The sequence below is a fragment of the Homalodisca vitripennis genome, chromosome 8 (assembly GCF_021130785.1).
Source record: "Homalodisca vitripennis isolate AUS2020 chromosome 8, UT_GWSS_2.1, whole genome shotgun sequence".
NCBI classification, from domain to species: Eukaryota; Metazoa; Arthropoda; class Insecta; order Hemiptera; family Cicadellidae; genus Homalodisca; species Homalodisca vitripennis.
In genome coordinates this window covers 65,527,613-65,543,884 of record NC_060214.1, presented here as the reverse complement: position 1 = coordinate 65,543,884, position 16,272 = coordinate 65,527,613, and the positions used below count along the sequence as shown (strand labels likewise).

Here is a 16,272-nt window from a genome sequence, read left to right as displayed (position 1 = left end):
TCACTTATCATTATTTTATTTACATCACGTTATGGGATTTCAGTAGTTAAAAGACAAAACAACAGGATAAAAGAAATAATCAAATTAACACCCATAATAATTCAAATCAATCGAGAGTAGGTCTATTTTGATTGTTATGATTCATTAAATACATTATATCAATGATAATATTATTACAGACAACATCGTAAAATAAGCACAACAATTTCCAAAATTAGCAAAAATTCCCTTTTTTACATTTTTTATTAAACAAAATGAGGAATGGTGAGTACGATATGTTACTGTCATATTTTTATGAATCTCTAAACAATTCTACATAATGTACTCATTTTCTTTCATATTTGATCAATTATAAAGATGTTTGATTAAGTTAGAAAAGTATAGAGTACCTTTACTGCCTCGAGAATGTTCCGTTCAGCCTTAGTGTGGGCAGTGTCCTTTTGATTGCGTACAATGGCTGCCTTGCGCAACACCTTCATTGCGTATACTGTGCCCTGGTCTGGACCGTACTTCTTGCGGACTTGGAAGACTTTCCCGTAGCCACCCTTACCGAGGACACTGAGCAGACTGAAGTCATCTGGAGAGAGTTTCTCAAACCGGTCATGCTTTTCGATCACGTTGTTCAGCAACACAGTTTCAGTCTCCTCCGAGCTGAAAGAGTTCTTGTTATCAAACAATTGGAAATCAAATATTTCACAGTTATAATACAATCTCCCAATGTTTTCCAGATCCGTTTGATATTATTGTTGTTACTGTCATTACAAATACACAACAATTTAATTTTGATAAAAATCAAATTTTTCACTTTCACCTTTGATTACTTTAAAAATATTAATTCTTTAAAAAAATATTCCAACCCTCTTGCTGAAGATGGGCTATGTAGCTGGACTAAGAACTTGCATTTTAAGATGTGTGTCAAACTGGAGCAAAACTGTAAACTGTAAAATCTAAAACTGAAGATGAGAACAGATTGCCACCTCAACACTACTCTAAAAACCTACCCTATTCTTTTGGAAACCATCGATTTGTAGAATTAATTAGTTGCAACTAATTAAGACTTATGATATTTTTAATCAAGAAATTTCAATTTTTTAAAGAAAATATTTAGAAAGACATATAAGTATATATTAATTTAGACAAACTCTCCAATAATATAAGGTTTTTATTGTTGTGAGGCCTTTCGTACTCAATGAGAACATCTTCGGGCCCACACAACTGAATAAAAGTAATAATAACAATAGTAACATAAGTTAAACAATTTTGTACTAAATAAAAACATATGTCATTAAAAATACAAAGAGATAATATTCTATGACAGCACAGTATGTTATATGTATATATATAAAAAAAATAAAGTTGATATTTAGTTAAATGAAATAAAGTAACAGTGAATTTTGAAAACGCCCAGGTTCGTTGTTTACCAGATTATTTTGGTCCTTTTTTATAAAAATTGTTTCATATGCATCAAGGAATTTTTTATTTTGTACTTCTTTTAATAATTTTGCATTTGAAAAAGAGTGTCCAGTTTGAAGTGCATGTTTTGCCATGGCTGATCTTTCTTCCTGTTGGTATTTTAAACATGCCTTTTTAGCTCTCTGTTTTAACTTTATTTTTGTTTGGCCAATGTATTTTAAATCACAATTGTTCCAATTAGTTTGATAGATTCCAGATTTTTCTTCTTCATTAATTTTATTCTTGGGATTTCTTAATATATTCTTTAATTTAATTTTGGAATATGTAGATATATTAATATTGGCATGTTTCTTAAAACTTTTAGTAATATCTGTAGATAGATTGTTGTAGGAAACAGATATCCATTTTTCAGGTTCTTTACTTTTAATTTGATATAAAGTTGATCTCGAATTTCTTTCAATAATTTTCTTTTTCTTGTTTATCATATTGTTAATCATGTTAGTTTTGTAGCCATTAAATAAAGCAATTTCCTTTATTTTCTTAACTTCTTTTTTATAATTTTCTGTTGATAATGGAGTATGTAAAAGCTCTCTTTGTATTTTTAATGACATGTTTTTATTTAGTACACAATTGTTTATGTTACTATTGTTATTATTACTTTTATTCAGTTGTGTGGGTCCGAAGATGTTCTCATTGAGTACGAAAGGCCTCACAAAAATAAAAACTTTATATTATTGGAGAGTTTGTTTAAAGTAATATATAATGTCCAATAAAAAAGAGCTTCAAGAATGTAGACATATAAGTAGTCGTAAAATGTTCAAGACTCAGGCAAGAAAAGATGTGTTAAAATTATGAAATTTTCCTGTTATTTTCTTAACATAAATGTGTTGTAAATCATGTTATTTCCTTTATAAATTTAACTACTTTGTAATAAAATGGCACCCCTCTATAACTTTACTCATGCTATGTTTCAAATTAAACTATTTTATGGCAATATTTTTATGTTTCCATTTTAGAACCTATTATTATGTTATACACATAGATGAAACATAGTGATCAGGGACCTCTAAACCCAGTACAATGTAAAATGTATATTAATGATAATGTGTTTCTAATGTACCGGTATTACTAAATTAACTGTGTTGTTGTTTTGAAGCATGCTATTTTAGTTAAAACAATTCCAGTTTTAAGGCATATTGTGAGGATCATAAAACATTACCTACCATTTTATTGATTTGATTGGTTTATTTTCAGCTAATGAATAAATACATTTTTAGATTTTATTTCGTTTTAATATTATTTTTTGGTTAGTTTACAATTCAAAATGTAATAAGTGTCTTTAAAAAATTGTATTTTTGTCCATTTGCCTATGGATAAAATAATACCATGACATTGTACTATGTAACTAGAGGTACTGTATAATTTATTACAATAGTAATTAGGCTTACATAGATTGTTAAAAATAAGTCTCCAGTTTATATTTAGTTTAAATATATCATACCCAAGTGTTGAGTCAGAGGTGCGGGACATGATGCTCAGTCGATGGTCAGTCAGTCGATCACTTGTAATTCATCTACCCACAACAACCTCGATTACCCACCACGTCCTACAGTCCTACAACTACTGTAGTCGGCCTACAACTACTGTTAATGAAGGCTGAGTCACAGCTTATCACCACAGATATCACTTGACATTTGTTAGACTGCCTAAACATTCACTTCCTAGAGCCGAATATCAGCAACAGTCATGTTTGTAAACTGACCGATGACATTTCAAACATTTATACACAGTGAATCATCCCAGAGTAAACAGAGTGAAGTAACTAAAACCTATCTATCTTGATAAAGAAATACACCCTTTAACTGTGCACTATATATATAACTTCTGCAATCCAGTAAGAGACTACCATTCTTAGCACTTTGGATTCCCAGATAGGACAGTTCTTATCAGGGGCATAACTAGGACTCGGCTTTAGGGGGGGGGGGGGGTTATCTGATTGAAGAGTACACCACACAAGAGGTATGAGATAAATCTGCATTAAAATAAATTAGATAGGTCTAATTCAAAGTTGAAGATTTAACTGCTGCATTCGAAACAAGTCAGATTGCTGTTATAAATATTGTTAAAATGTTTTAGAAATTCGGAGGAGGGGGTATACCCCTCCTTAGTTACACCACTTTTTACTACTGGACTAAATAGCATAGTCAGCCTATGTAAACCCTGGCAGTGAACACATCAAAGCACTACTTATTTGGGTAATGGCTTTAGTGAATTATTGTTTGAATTGACCTAAATAAACAATATACATAAAATTATCATCTTCATTGCATATTAATTAACATGTGTGTTTTGAAAATTACCAACAGTACAGATTATAGAATTACTTTTAATGACCTTAAGTTAATTGCTTTATCAATTAATGATAAAATTGCATCAAAACATTTGGCCTCGTGGATAACCTCTACAGCACACTATGATTTGATCATCTTTGACATTTTCAAATCAAGTACACTTTTTAAACAATAACCTCTAAGGTAGAGAAAATCTGGGATTCAGAAATATTTTAAACAAAGCTGAAAATAAACAAAATTAAAATACCAGATAAACAAAAATGATAAAACAATTAATGTATATGTGGTGTTCTCTCTCACCACATACTCACTACACGTATGTGTACTACTACTACTATTATTATAACGTCAATAATAAAATTAAAGTGTTGTACTTTTATCAAGTCTAAAATTGATTTTCATGATCAAAGACTTAAATATAGAGAACAAAGTGCTACATTTCCACTGTTAAAATGCAGTTTCTTTAAAACGATCCAATTATAAAAGAATAATATTACATTTTTATCTAATTTTATGTCTTGAAATTCAAAAACTCTTTATGGGCAAATCGATTTTTAAATGTTGATTGACTGGTATTATTAATTTTATTGTCAATGTATGCCCTTATATAGGACGTCTATAAAATCTCCGGTCATATTTTGAAGATGTATTCTTTGTGTCAGGAAAAACAAAAAATTGTAATATAGACATGGATCAGAAAGGCTTAGTTTACTATTTGTCTGGACATCTGTATGTGTTTCTTATATTTTAATTCAGAAACCAATAAAGATTTTTTAAATACTTAAATCTGGCACAATTATTAATCTTGCAGTCTAAAATTATGAGAAAATTAATATTATATGATATCACATTTCAAGATAGTGGACGATTGAACTTTTTAAAGCTTAAAGTGAAAAAACTAACGAAACTAATACGAATATGAAGGGTTTAATAAAATAATAAACGTTGCTAAATCTAAAAACAGCAACAGGTGTAGGTGTAAATTGTTTGCACCTTGAAATCTTGACAATAAAAATCATTAGTAAAAAATGTAGACATAAGCTTTTAACTGTTGTAATGCATGGTGAATGTTGCTGTAACAATGATAATTTTGCTGTGCACTACGTTTAAAGTTTCAAACTAAATTATCTCTTCACAGATTCTATGTTTTAGGTGTGAAAACATTTGTTATTAAAATTATCTACTTGTATTATTCTCCCCATATTATTATAATTCCATTAGTTGTTATGTTGAGATCAGAGTTGAGATGTTTAATATTTTATTTAAATTGTAATTTCCAAAAATAAAATGTTTTATAATAAGTTCCTTACAGGAATTTTGATTTTTTTCTGTAATACTTCGTAATTTTAAAACTAATTATTACAAACTTTCATAACAAAAGCATTAAGGAAACATATTCAGTTTAAATTTAATTCTGGGTAATCCATCCCCAAAGTGATTGTCACTTGTAAACAACACCTAAATAGCCGGGACATTTCCCAAGGATGTTGCTTGTCAAGGATGTCAATCCGTCTGATTAGTTTCCAGTAAAAGCAACTGACCTTTGTCTTGTTTGTCACCACCAGTGGACAAAATTAAACCAACAGAATCTGGGCTAAGGGCTGCAAGTGGGTATTTTAACAATTGATGTACAGTACTGGAATGGAATCCATCGCATAATTGAATATTTATTTATAAACAGAAATGTAAGTAAACTGAGTGTAGGATTAGGATGTTGAAATCCGATAGAACCATCTCTATCTAGTGACTGTAAAGGCTAAAGGAGTGACCAGTAGTTTTTCTCCACCTAAAGTAGGACCTTGCCAGGAAATGTCATTGATAATAAATGACCAAAGTGACACAAGATACACAGGAGAGCAGGCAGATGGGAGGTAGACCAGATGGCCTTGAGCAACACACCCTCCCTCTCTCACAGCTGCTTGGTATGTGGTCAGCTGTTCTTGTTATGTCAGCTAGGACCAGACTAGTTGAGACACAATACATTTGAAGATATTTATTTCTATGAGAAATCCAATCATTAATGAGTGTTAATTGCTTATCTTGTGATTTTATTCTTGTAAGATAAAATTTTAATTACACTGTATTTCAACAGCTTCATTGCCAATTAAGAACAATAGATGTATTTAAATAATTGAACAAAATGTAGTCGAACATTTTCTGTCTGTGCGTCCTTAAATTATTCAATAATTGTGTGATTTACTTGCATATACACTGAGCACAAGTAAAAGATATAGAATAATAACTTTATTTAATTTTAATTTCAGAAGCTCCCATAATTTTTAATCTAACATTATTAGATCCTTGATGGATTTTAATAAACGGATTGAATAAGCCCTCAGCAAAATATTTAGAAAATAACGAACATTTTTATAACAAATTAACACCGTATTGAATAACACTTATTGGGATTGGTACACTACAAGTTTTGTTGATCTTTGATATGGCTGGTTGGGTATGTATATTGATTTCACAAATTATAACCAGGCTAGTGTAAAATTAACATAATTTTTTTATTTCTTTTTTATTAAAGAAAAACAATTAAAAAACACAAAGCACGATTATTCTAACCATGTACATATAATACATATTAAACCCTTTTAACTGAAAATCTCCTCCAGATAAAGAGACAAATTTGAATAGATCATAAATTTCTACTGTATTGAATCCCTGATGAAATCCACGTTCATATGACCAATAATACACTGTCCTATTAACACTGATTCCTTGCACATGGCATCACTTTCACTCTGCTCCATTGGTTCTACAGCTATTTAACTAATTACTGTACAGAATAACTTTCTATTTCCTCATGACATGACCTAGATCCTTCTTAAAATTGAATTTAGAAATTTTCCGGCCAATTTAATTTAAGTTTGGCATTTACCAGTACTCACAAAAGATGTAAGCCAAAACATGTTGTAAGTAGTGTTTACACAAACTTAATACACATTTTGTGTGGTGTAGGGTAACACCACATCATTGCTCAAGCTTCATAAACTCTGCCCTTTTGTGAATATTAAATTTACTAAGTTAGACCCTAAATTAACTTCCTTCTTTAAATCCAGTTATCTATAAGAAGCGAGTTCTGAGTAAACCAGGAGAACCGGTTACACCTTCACTGCTGGCCTATACCGAATGATACTGACTGGACATACCATACTCGTTAGTGCATCTACCACAGTTGACATCTAAAGTAATGACTAAATGGAAAAAAGTTTAGAACAAAAAATATTAACCAAATAAACGAGACAAATCTGTAAATTATGCATTTTATAAGGTTTCCAAAGAAATTATTTTTACAACTGTACAAATTATATTTTGTAAATGTTTATGGTATTAAATGGTCCACAGTAAAATTTTCTTCCCTTTTCCTTAAACGTTATAAACACATTTTTTTATTGTAAAAAAATAAATTTATTAATGTGATTTGTTTTCTTTAGTGAGAAAATCTACTAAGTTAAAGCATGTGTAATGTTATCATAAAGTAAATGTTCCATATTACATATAAAATTATGCACAAATTCAACTGAAATATAATATAGTAATTAATTTCGTATTTAAACACATCTGTCAAAAAATTTGTTTTTCGAAAATTAAACATTAGAAGGCAAAAGCATTTCAAAATATTATGTCATATTAGTATATCTATTGCCTTGATTGTTTACTATAATGTTTAGTTTGAATTTTGATTGATTGAAAACAAAAAACTGCAGCAGCTAACTGTAAACTTGTGTTGGTATTTTACAGCAGGAAAGTTCCACTTGGTCCTAAAAGAGTTACATGGAACAATATGTTAACATATTCAATGTTAGAACATAATATTAGTTGTAAAATTTCTTTCTGTTTTGATTTTCATCATTCCTCCCATGTCTCTGATACTACGTTGTAGCAGTCCTGTGTACAAATGGACCAAAAGGGCTAATTTGATATTCTCTAATTGTAAAATTAATTAGAAATATGTTATTTATGTTATCACCTGAGGTTAAACAGTTAATTTGAAGAAATGTCATTACCACCTCAGATTTACTTACACCCTTTTATTTGCGTTAAGACGCACTTAGTACTGCTTAATTTCACATTCATCATGCATACTGTAATTTTACACTAACTTGATTACATTAGAAAAATTAAAGTAAAAGTATTAAACGTTGATGATATATAAATATTAGTAATTAGGTCGGGTCAAAATACGTGGGGAGTTTTGAAATTTGTGAATCAATCTACCCACTGATTTATCATATTTAATAAAATTATTTCCTAGATCACAACAAGTTAGTGACATTAAAGGTTAATTTAATTTAATTATTTGATAGTGGTTGATTCCAAATGTGAATTAGCACTAAAACAAAATATCCTAATATGATGATAACAAGGCTTGGTTAGTGACAACAAATGTTTTGATACTTACTTTGGAGGGATTATGTTTAGGTTTGGGTCTTCATCAAATTCATCCTGGAAAAAAACATTTTATGAGTTTAACAGTTGTAGCTGCAGTAACATAATATCTTATTATATATTTTAGAGTGATGGTGATACTGCTTTTAAGCATAATCTGTTACAACATCCCATGCAATAGTACTGCTGATTTCCTTATTATATATATTGTTGTTACATTATTATGGTTGTATTAACTGATTTTATATTTATTTGTTATTTACATTGTTGTTATATTACTGTTGTTATTTTATTCGCAAATACACCAATCTATATAATCTACTATACCTATAAATTTACACATACTTCAGTGTATTATGACATTGCAATTTAGATATAAAAAAACAAGTATCATGTTTTACTTCCATACTAACATAATTGCAGTTATACAAACAATAGGCTACATTTTGAGCAGCACACCTGATAGTAGGCCTACAGCAATGCTGACTATTAAGTCTCATCACAACATGAGGTCAGGACAGTAGTTTTGTTTCAACATTTCATATACAGTGTAGCTAGTGATTTTTTCATAAATTATATAACTAATTCAATGCCAAATGTAGTAATTTAAATTGTAATAGTATAACTAGCTCCTAACAGGTAGCAGAATAAGGTTTTTGGCAATGTACAGGTTAATCATACATGTCATGTTTAACTAAGAAAAGAAATAAATAAAACTGGTATTATATTGAAATTAAACAACTTTAACTGTATTTATTTTAAACACTGAGGAAATAGTGTCACTGCTTGTAAAAATTCAAAACAAACATTACATTTTACAATGTTGCATCATAGACACAAATTTACGATTTTATTGATTTGTATCTTAATTCTTCATTTCTATTCAATACCTAGTCTAATAAAAATCAAAATTAATACATCTCTTACAAGATCTAAACTCAAAATTGTACCATGTAATATTATATTGTAATATTATATGTAATTGTAATATTACACAATGTTACCTAACAGTATAACCATTTTATCATCAAACAAAAAAATCCTTTTAATCAGAGCTAAACAAAAACAAAGATGACAGGATTGTTTGAAAACAAATTCTGTCTAGACATTAAGCTAAAAATAACTATGATTCACTCAGCTGGCTGTGTTATTAATGACTCACACTATAGACTCACTGGACTCTACTACTTATGAATTCCTTCTCCTACTTAAGTTTTGCAAGGAATGAGTAGTCTAATTTAAAAAAAATCACTGTGTTTATCCTTGACCTATTGTATGCTTAGTACTAAACAGCCTAGTCTCCTTGGCGTTTTGGAAAGTTTACACTTACAGTATTTTCACTAGGATGTATGCACAGCCATCTTGATTAAAATGCAAGCCTTGGTACTAAAATGTAAACTTAAGTAAACTTTCTCTCAATCTGCTAGTACAGTTTTGTATGACAACTCATTTTAGATATATGGCTTTCCAATTATTATGAACATAAAATTGTGTTTTCTCTATACCATTGTTTTTATCAGTTATTTGCAAAAATATCATTTAATTTTTATTTGTAGAGGAGAAGGGATAACTAACTGGGCATACATTTGAACTGGTTTTAAATGAAGTTTTGTTTACGATGTTACCATATTTATGTAGTAAAAATATTGTATATAGGTTTGTCTAACTTTGAACTTTGAGTGGAATATTTTGATATTTAACTAGCTAGATCTTATTCCATCTCCCACTACAATTTTGTTAATTATTTAGGTACTTTGATATTATCCAGAGACCACTATTTTTTTGAAGGGTTTTTCTTACCAGGCATACTGTGACATATTGTGAAAATTACAAGTCATAGTCATAACAAATAGTGGATAGGTACAGAATGGCCTCCTTCTTGTCAAAGTCGCTTCCTTACAAGAACTGATCATCTGATGACAGGTAATTTTAACAGTAGGTCAAATAAAGTCCTTTCTTTCTAATAATGTAGTTTATTTAGGTCTCCAGCCAGAAAAACTCCTCCAAAAATAGTGGCCTTCAGGTAATACCAAAGCATCATTATTTAAAACTATCCTGTGCTTGATTGCTGAGTGAATCAATATTATAGAACAAGATGTTCATAAATAATGTTCATAAATAAAGAGTTTGTCAACTACTTCTCATTCCATCCGTAAAAGTCAATGTTGTTAAATTTCAAAACCCATTTTCTAACTTGTTTAATAAAAGTATTTATACACTTTATTTGTTTCATATATTGAGAAAGTTTATCATATAATTTTAGTCCTGGAAATTTAATCCTTTGGTGAAGTAAGTTTTATTTGGCACTGGAACAAAATAAATTCTCAGAAACGTATGCTTCTCAGTACAAGTTAGATAAAGTTGCACATCATTTTAGTCATATTGATGAAATAAAAACACAAGCAATAATAGATAGTTATGAACAAACTTGGATTTTCTCCAAGATTTTGAAGTCTTAACTCGACTAAAAATATAGAACAAAATTAGTGACAACTATCTGTTAGTAAATTACCCTAACAACTAATATTGTTTAAATTTTATTACTGTTTTATACATTGTTCTTTTTCATTGTGACTTTCAAAATTACATCAAGTAATTTATATTTAAGATTTTTAAATGACTACTCTAATGTACCACTCATTTGATGATAGTTACTAAAATGGTATACATGTCATGACCCTGAGAAACTGGCAGCACAATGTTATTGATAGAAGTAAACTTTAAAACACTATTTATATATTCTGATTCATTTAAACCTGTTACAACACAATAGAATAAAGACAGATTGGCTAGTTAGTACTTATGTTTCCTTGAAGTACTGGGAATTTCTCAATACAGTACTTGCAGTGAAAATCAAACTCTATTAGTATTTTATGTCATCCGAGTAGCCCAATCAGAGCACGCTGTTACATAACTAGGCAACTATGGTCCAAGGCTAGATAAGGGGTCACTGAGTTCACCAAGATATCCCTAATACTCTACACGATGCAAATGTCAAAACCCATGAATTAATCATCCGATTGTTTTCGCTCATTAAGATAAATCTGTGACACCGTTTCTACCATCGCATTGAAAATGTGCCTTGTTACATTAAATTAATAGATATTAAAAAACGAAACATTTATGTAACAATGTAAACAATTTCTAACCGTAGGATATCAAGAGTTATTTAAGATCAACATGTTACTATCATTGTGAAAGAGGAGAGAATCTTAACCTATTACTAGATTATATTGCTAACTTATTCTTCTGATATTAAACCTGAATGTCCAAATAGTTTATTTGCGGATATGAATACTTTCAACCCTTTGAGTGCCAAGCATTTTTGAGAAGGGTCGTGCTGTCAGTCTACACATTTATGACAAGTCACCTCTATCAGTGCCAAGCACTCTTTTGGTGTTTGTGTTATGTTCCAGCCAAATATTTCATAACATTTTTAACCCTTTCAAGACCAACCATGTCTATGTGATTTATCGCCAGTCAGGATTTACGCAAGTAGGACTACCCTAGTGATCTAATGCCGGCGACTCATCATTTTTCATAATATATATTCATGACTTAAAAGTCACAACAATATTATTTTTGTATTCTATATGTATCCCTTTACTTCTAATTATAATTTCAAGATGTTTGGAAAAAGAGCAGAAAGAAGTCCATAACAGTCTGCACAAATGGGGTTGCTTGCCATCCTCTTTTGTCTGATAAAACACAAAAATGTAAATAGGCCTTTTGCAGAGAAGCCTGGCCATTTTATAAATAGTATGCATAGTGTGAAGTTTTAAATATGAATAAAAGTGTGTTTATTTAATTTAAAAAGCAGTCTAATTCATACAGGTTTATTTTCAGCTAAGTAGACTAAAAGGTTTTGTCTGTAATCATGATAAAACTTTGTTTTAGCAATACACCTAATTGGATTATGTACTCATGGATTATTTATTTGAAATATATATTGTTTACAGGCCTAAATATATATTTTGCAGTAAAATATATTTTAAGTAAAAAATTATGCCTCAAACCAGAACATTGAATGAAAAAGTATGTAGATATTTTTCCCCAAAAGCATACAAAATCACATATTTTTTATGTAGCCTACACAGTTTTTGGAAAATTAACTTTCAAAATACATAAGAAAATGTTGGCTTGGATGATAAAGGGTTAAAAATGAACACAAGATGGTTTTTCTTGTATTATTTAGGGGGAGGGTAGTAGGTTTTAACTTGTAATATTTATTTCATTTAATATTTATTACTTAATATTCAAATTTTAAAATAAAATAACAATATAAACAAAAATTTAATTTACATTTTTTTAACTTTAGAATACAAACATTGGCATTCATATTTTACATATAATCAAGGATTACTGGATTATATAATCTATAAAATCTCCTCAAATACACTAGACAATTTACAGTGCATGTGTAGTATTAGGTTTAATTTGCCAACCATAAATGACAAAATTGCCATTAAGTTATGACCAACTTAATGAGTTTTTCATTAGAACATTTAGACCAGGTCTAAGTTTTGAAGCAATGGAGATTGTATAGATACAGGACTCAAGTGAGATCAGTGTTGGAATTTGTTAGTATATTATGGACTCCATACCATCAAGAGCAAGCACATTCAGCAATTTCAAAAGAATCAATATGGAATAATTTTTTGAGGGCTATTTCAATAAAACAACTTCGATAATAGTAATATTTTACTAAACTAGAGTGAAAGATAGTAGTAATTAGTTTTAAGATCCCTTAAAAATAAAAGACAACATCTAGACGTTAGCCTATGTTAATACACAGGTTACAACTATTTAATTGTGATATTAATTGCCTGGATATACTGTATTGTTAAGAATTGGGGATGTGTAGTCAGAACAGATCATTAAACCTCGTCTGCTAGGATACACCTTTAACTATGAATTTCACAGCACAATTTACTACTTCCAACTAGCCTATGAAGAATTAATTGGGAACTTGGGTGTGTCACAGCATAAGTTCAGTTTTAATTTGACCATCTTTTCCTGATTTCCTACTACAATGGATGAATTTCAGTTGTAGAATCACGGTATTCTTTTTTTCTTATTAGACATATATATGTGTATGTGTGTAGTCTATGTTTAGCCTAAATATTGTGTGTGTGTGTGTGTCTGTGTGTTTTAAATAGGCTATAAATATATTATTAAATACAAAATAGCACATTTCTTATAACACAATCATGGTACTTTTCTTAACCCTGAAACTAGCAATTGGCAATATGTGGATATGACAAACACCCGTTTTGACAGTCCTTATTGTACACAAGTCAACACTACCACTACTATTTATACACAATTTCAAACAGAAATAATATTATCTGAATTCAAAGGTGACATTTGTTTCACTGTTTTGGCAACAATGATGTCATAAACTTGCCAGAACAATCTTCTTCACCTAGCCATTTTGAAACTGATCTTCTGTTATGGTCTTTATATTTTATCACAAAAAGTATTTATTTCATGAGATACCTAATGTTAATTACTTATAAACCTAGGCCTTGACAGTGACAACTAGGTTTTCCTTTATACTTTCTGAAACTCCTAACTAAGCCAATATTTCAGCAAAAGTTTAAAATTATTATTTATTTATTTTAAAATGAATATAATCAGACAAATATTTCCTTATCAAAATTTACAAAAGAAACTTGTAGGATATGTCAGATAATTTTTATTTATTATTTTCTAGTGCACAACATTCTTTTGTACATTTTAGGAACATATAGGCTAGTGTAAGAATTATATTTCTTTTTAATTTTTTTAAATTATCCCCCTAACAAATGCAGTCTTTCGTGTACTATTTGTGGTTTTTAGAATATATTTAATTTTCCGGTATTTATTTACAATACCGTGACCATGAAAAATGGACTTTTTTTCATGGGTTGGGCATTTATAGCCAAGTATTATTATCACAGGTGCATATAAACTGGGGGGAAAGTATATCATTGTATTATATTGATGCCTTTCGGCCATTATTGCATTAAGGATGGAAAATAACCGACAAACTTTTGTCGAACAACACTTGGAGGGTTAAGGATCGGGGGCATCACGTGATCTGGGATTCGACTTTTGCAAGCTCGAGTTAATTTTTTTTCTAAAAGAGCAAGCAGTGCGAAGCACTGCGCAGCGGGCAGGCATCGTTGACAGGATTAACGTCATCATTTCAGTAAAATTGCCAGAGGTACTGTCAAAAACAGAGTTTTCAGAGGATTTCAAAAAATCGTAACTCCTTTGATTTTTGTTGCCGACGAATTTTTTCTTCACTATTGTTTTCAGGAAAAATTGTAGTTTTCAGGAAAAAAAAATTAACATACCTTTCCATGGTCACGATTTTGTAAATTGATACCAATTTTCCTTCAAGAGAACCTGAATACGATTATACATTTTCTGAAACTATGTTTATATAGGCCTATTATATATTTTTCTGAATAAATTGGCCATTTTAGATTCTAATATTTGTTATATCACACTTTACAAAGTGCAGTTTCACCACTTTTCAAATATTAAAAAGAGGGGGGAAATTGCAAAAGTTTTCATTGAATTATTTATTGTAGTACTGTAATTTTTTATATCATAATAATCTCCACAACATTCCTCTGAAAAAATCTGTTACACATATAGGTTTATACACCTAAGTTACATTTACGTTTTACAACATTTTAAACCTACTGGTACAAAACAATCAAAAATGGCCTGCCACCTGGAAAAAAATGATCACCAGTACTAGAGGTAAAGGATTATTCATGTTTTTATAAACACTCTTCTTTTATTGTGTTGGCATATTTCTATATAGGTCTATGTTACAAACATTGAAGTTGTTTATTTTTGTACAGGGCCTATTCATAAACTTAGTTGTCTATAGTCCACTCATCCAAACATTTGCATAGGCTACCATGTGTACTGCTTTAGTGTAAGCTGTTTATAAATAAATATGTACTTGAGATTAATCAATTGTTATTATTAAGATCCTACCACCTAAAGGATAAACTAGGCCTATATAATTTTTATTATAAAAAGCAGAGGCATATGGTGAATTATGTACAAAAAGAGTGCATCTAGGAATCGGATGACAATGACAATTAGCAGATCTTTGATTTCAAACACTCAAGGTAACAATATTACAAAATCATTGAGATTTGTTAATTTTATCATTCAATTTTGAAAAGTAATGCAACATGTTCAGTAAACCTACTCTGATAGAATTGCTTATATTCAGTAAGCTACATGTTTCAAATAGGTCAGTAGTTAAGCATAGTAGGTAAAATAAAGTTTTCTTCAATACCTCTTCAATGACAACATCCTCTTCTGAATTATTACCCTTGTTAAGGTGTTCTTCCTTGCCAGCATCAGGTTCCAATTCAAATTCAAAAAGGTCAGCCATTGCCATTATCCACGTATACGATTAAATTTCCATTAAATAACAAAACACAATTTCACATACTATTACAGAATTTTATAAAGAAATCAATTTATCACACGCACTTTTTATAGCCAAACACAATTATATGCAAAAAACAACAAACATATTTTTATTTGTCACAGATGCCTTAATCACTGTGCTGGCAAGATATGCCTGAACACGAAATCGTGAAAGTTCTGACGGTGAACGGAACGAAACGAAATGTGTCGAGAATCGAGATCCAAGAATGTAGAAAGAGAGCAGCAGCGTAGCGTAGTAATTTGAGGTGGTGGAGGGGATACATGAATAGAACTAGAAATTCCGACTATTTAGTTTCTGGAACGCTCGGAAAATATACTATAATAATGTACTATTATTTTTATATAAAAGCCAATCTAAGTCATCTATATAAAACTTAAATTGATATGATATCTGCATTTTATTGTTTTAGTTTTTCTTTATAAAATAAATTTTGATTAAACAAAATTTTCAACATTAAACGTTTAAGGTAAAAGGTGGAACTATTGCAAATGTTATCTAATTTCAAATCATTTACATTAAACAAAACAGTATATTTCTCATATACAATCAGTGCTTTGAATAATTAGATATCACTTTATAAAAAGACACTGTTGTAGAACATATGTATTTAATGATAATAAATTATAAAATTGTAATGCTTTAATA

The 16,272-nt window shown here is 29.7% G+C and overlaps 1 protein-coding gene across 3 annotated transcripts in view; it reads right to left on the bottom strand.

The window, feature by feature from the left end:
• Positions 1 to 15,825, bottom strand: part of LOC124367654 (ribosomal protein S6 kinase beta-2-like) — a 59,889-nt gene extending 44,064 nt beyond the window's left edge. For 2 of the 3 annotated variants that reach the window (XM_046824650.1, XM_046824651.1), the window contains exons 1-3: positions 15,469 to 15,825; positions 8,173 to 8,216; positions 390 to 651 (exon numbers count right to left, since the gene is read on the bottom strand). In XM_046824650.1, coding sequence (XP_046680606.1) covers positions 390 to 651; positions 8,173 to 8,216; positions 15,469 to 15,573 — 411 coding nt within the window. In that variant the 5' untranslated portion in view covers positions 15,574 to 15,825. Of the gene's footprint in view, positions 1 to 389; positions 652 to 2,914; positions 3,049 to 8,172; positions 8,217 to 15,468 lie in introns of those variants that run through there. The other variant, XM_046824652.1, reaches the window with a different exon arrangement.
• Positions 15,826 to 16,272: the final 447 nt, after the last annotated feature.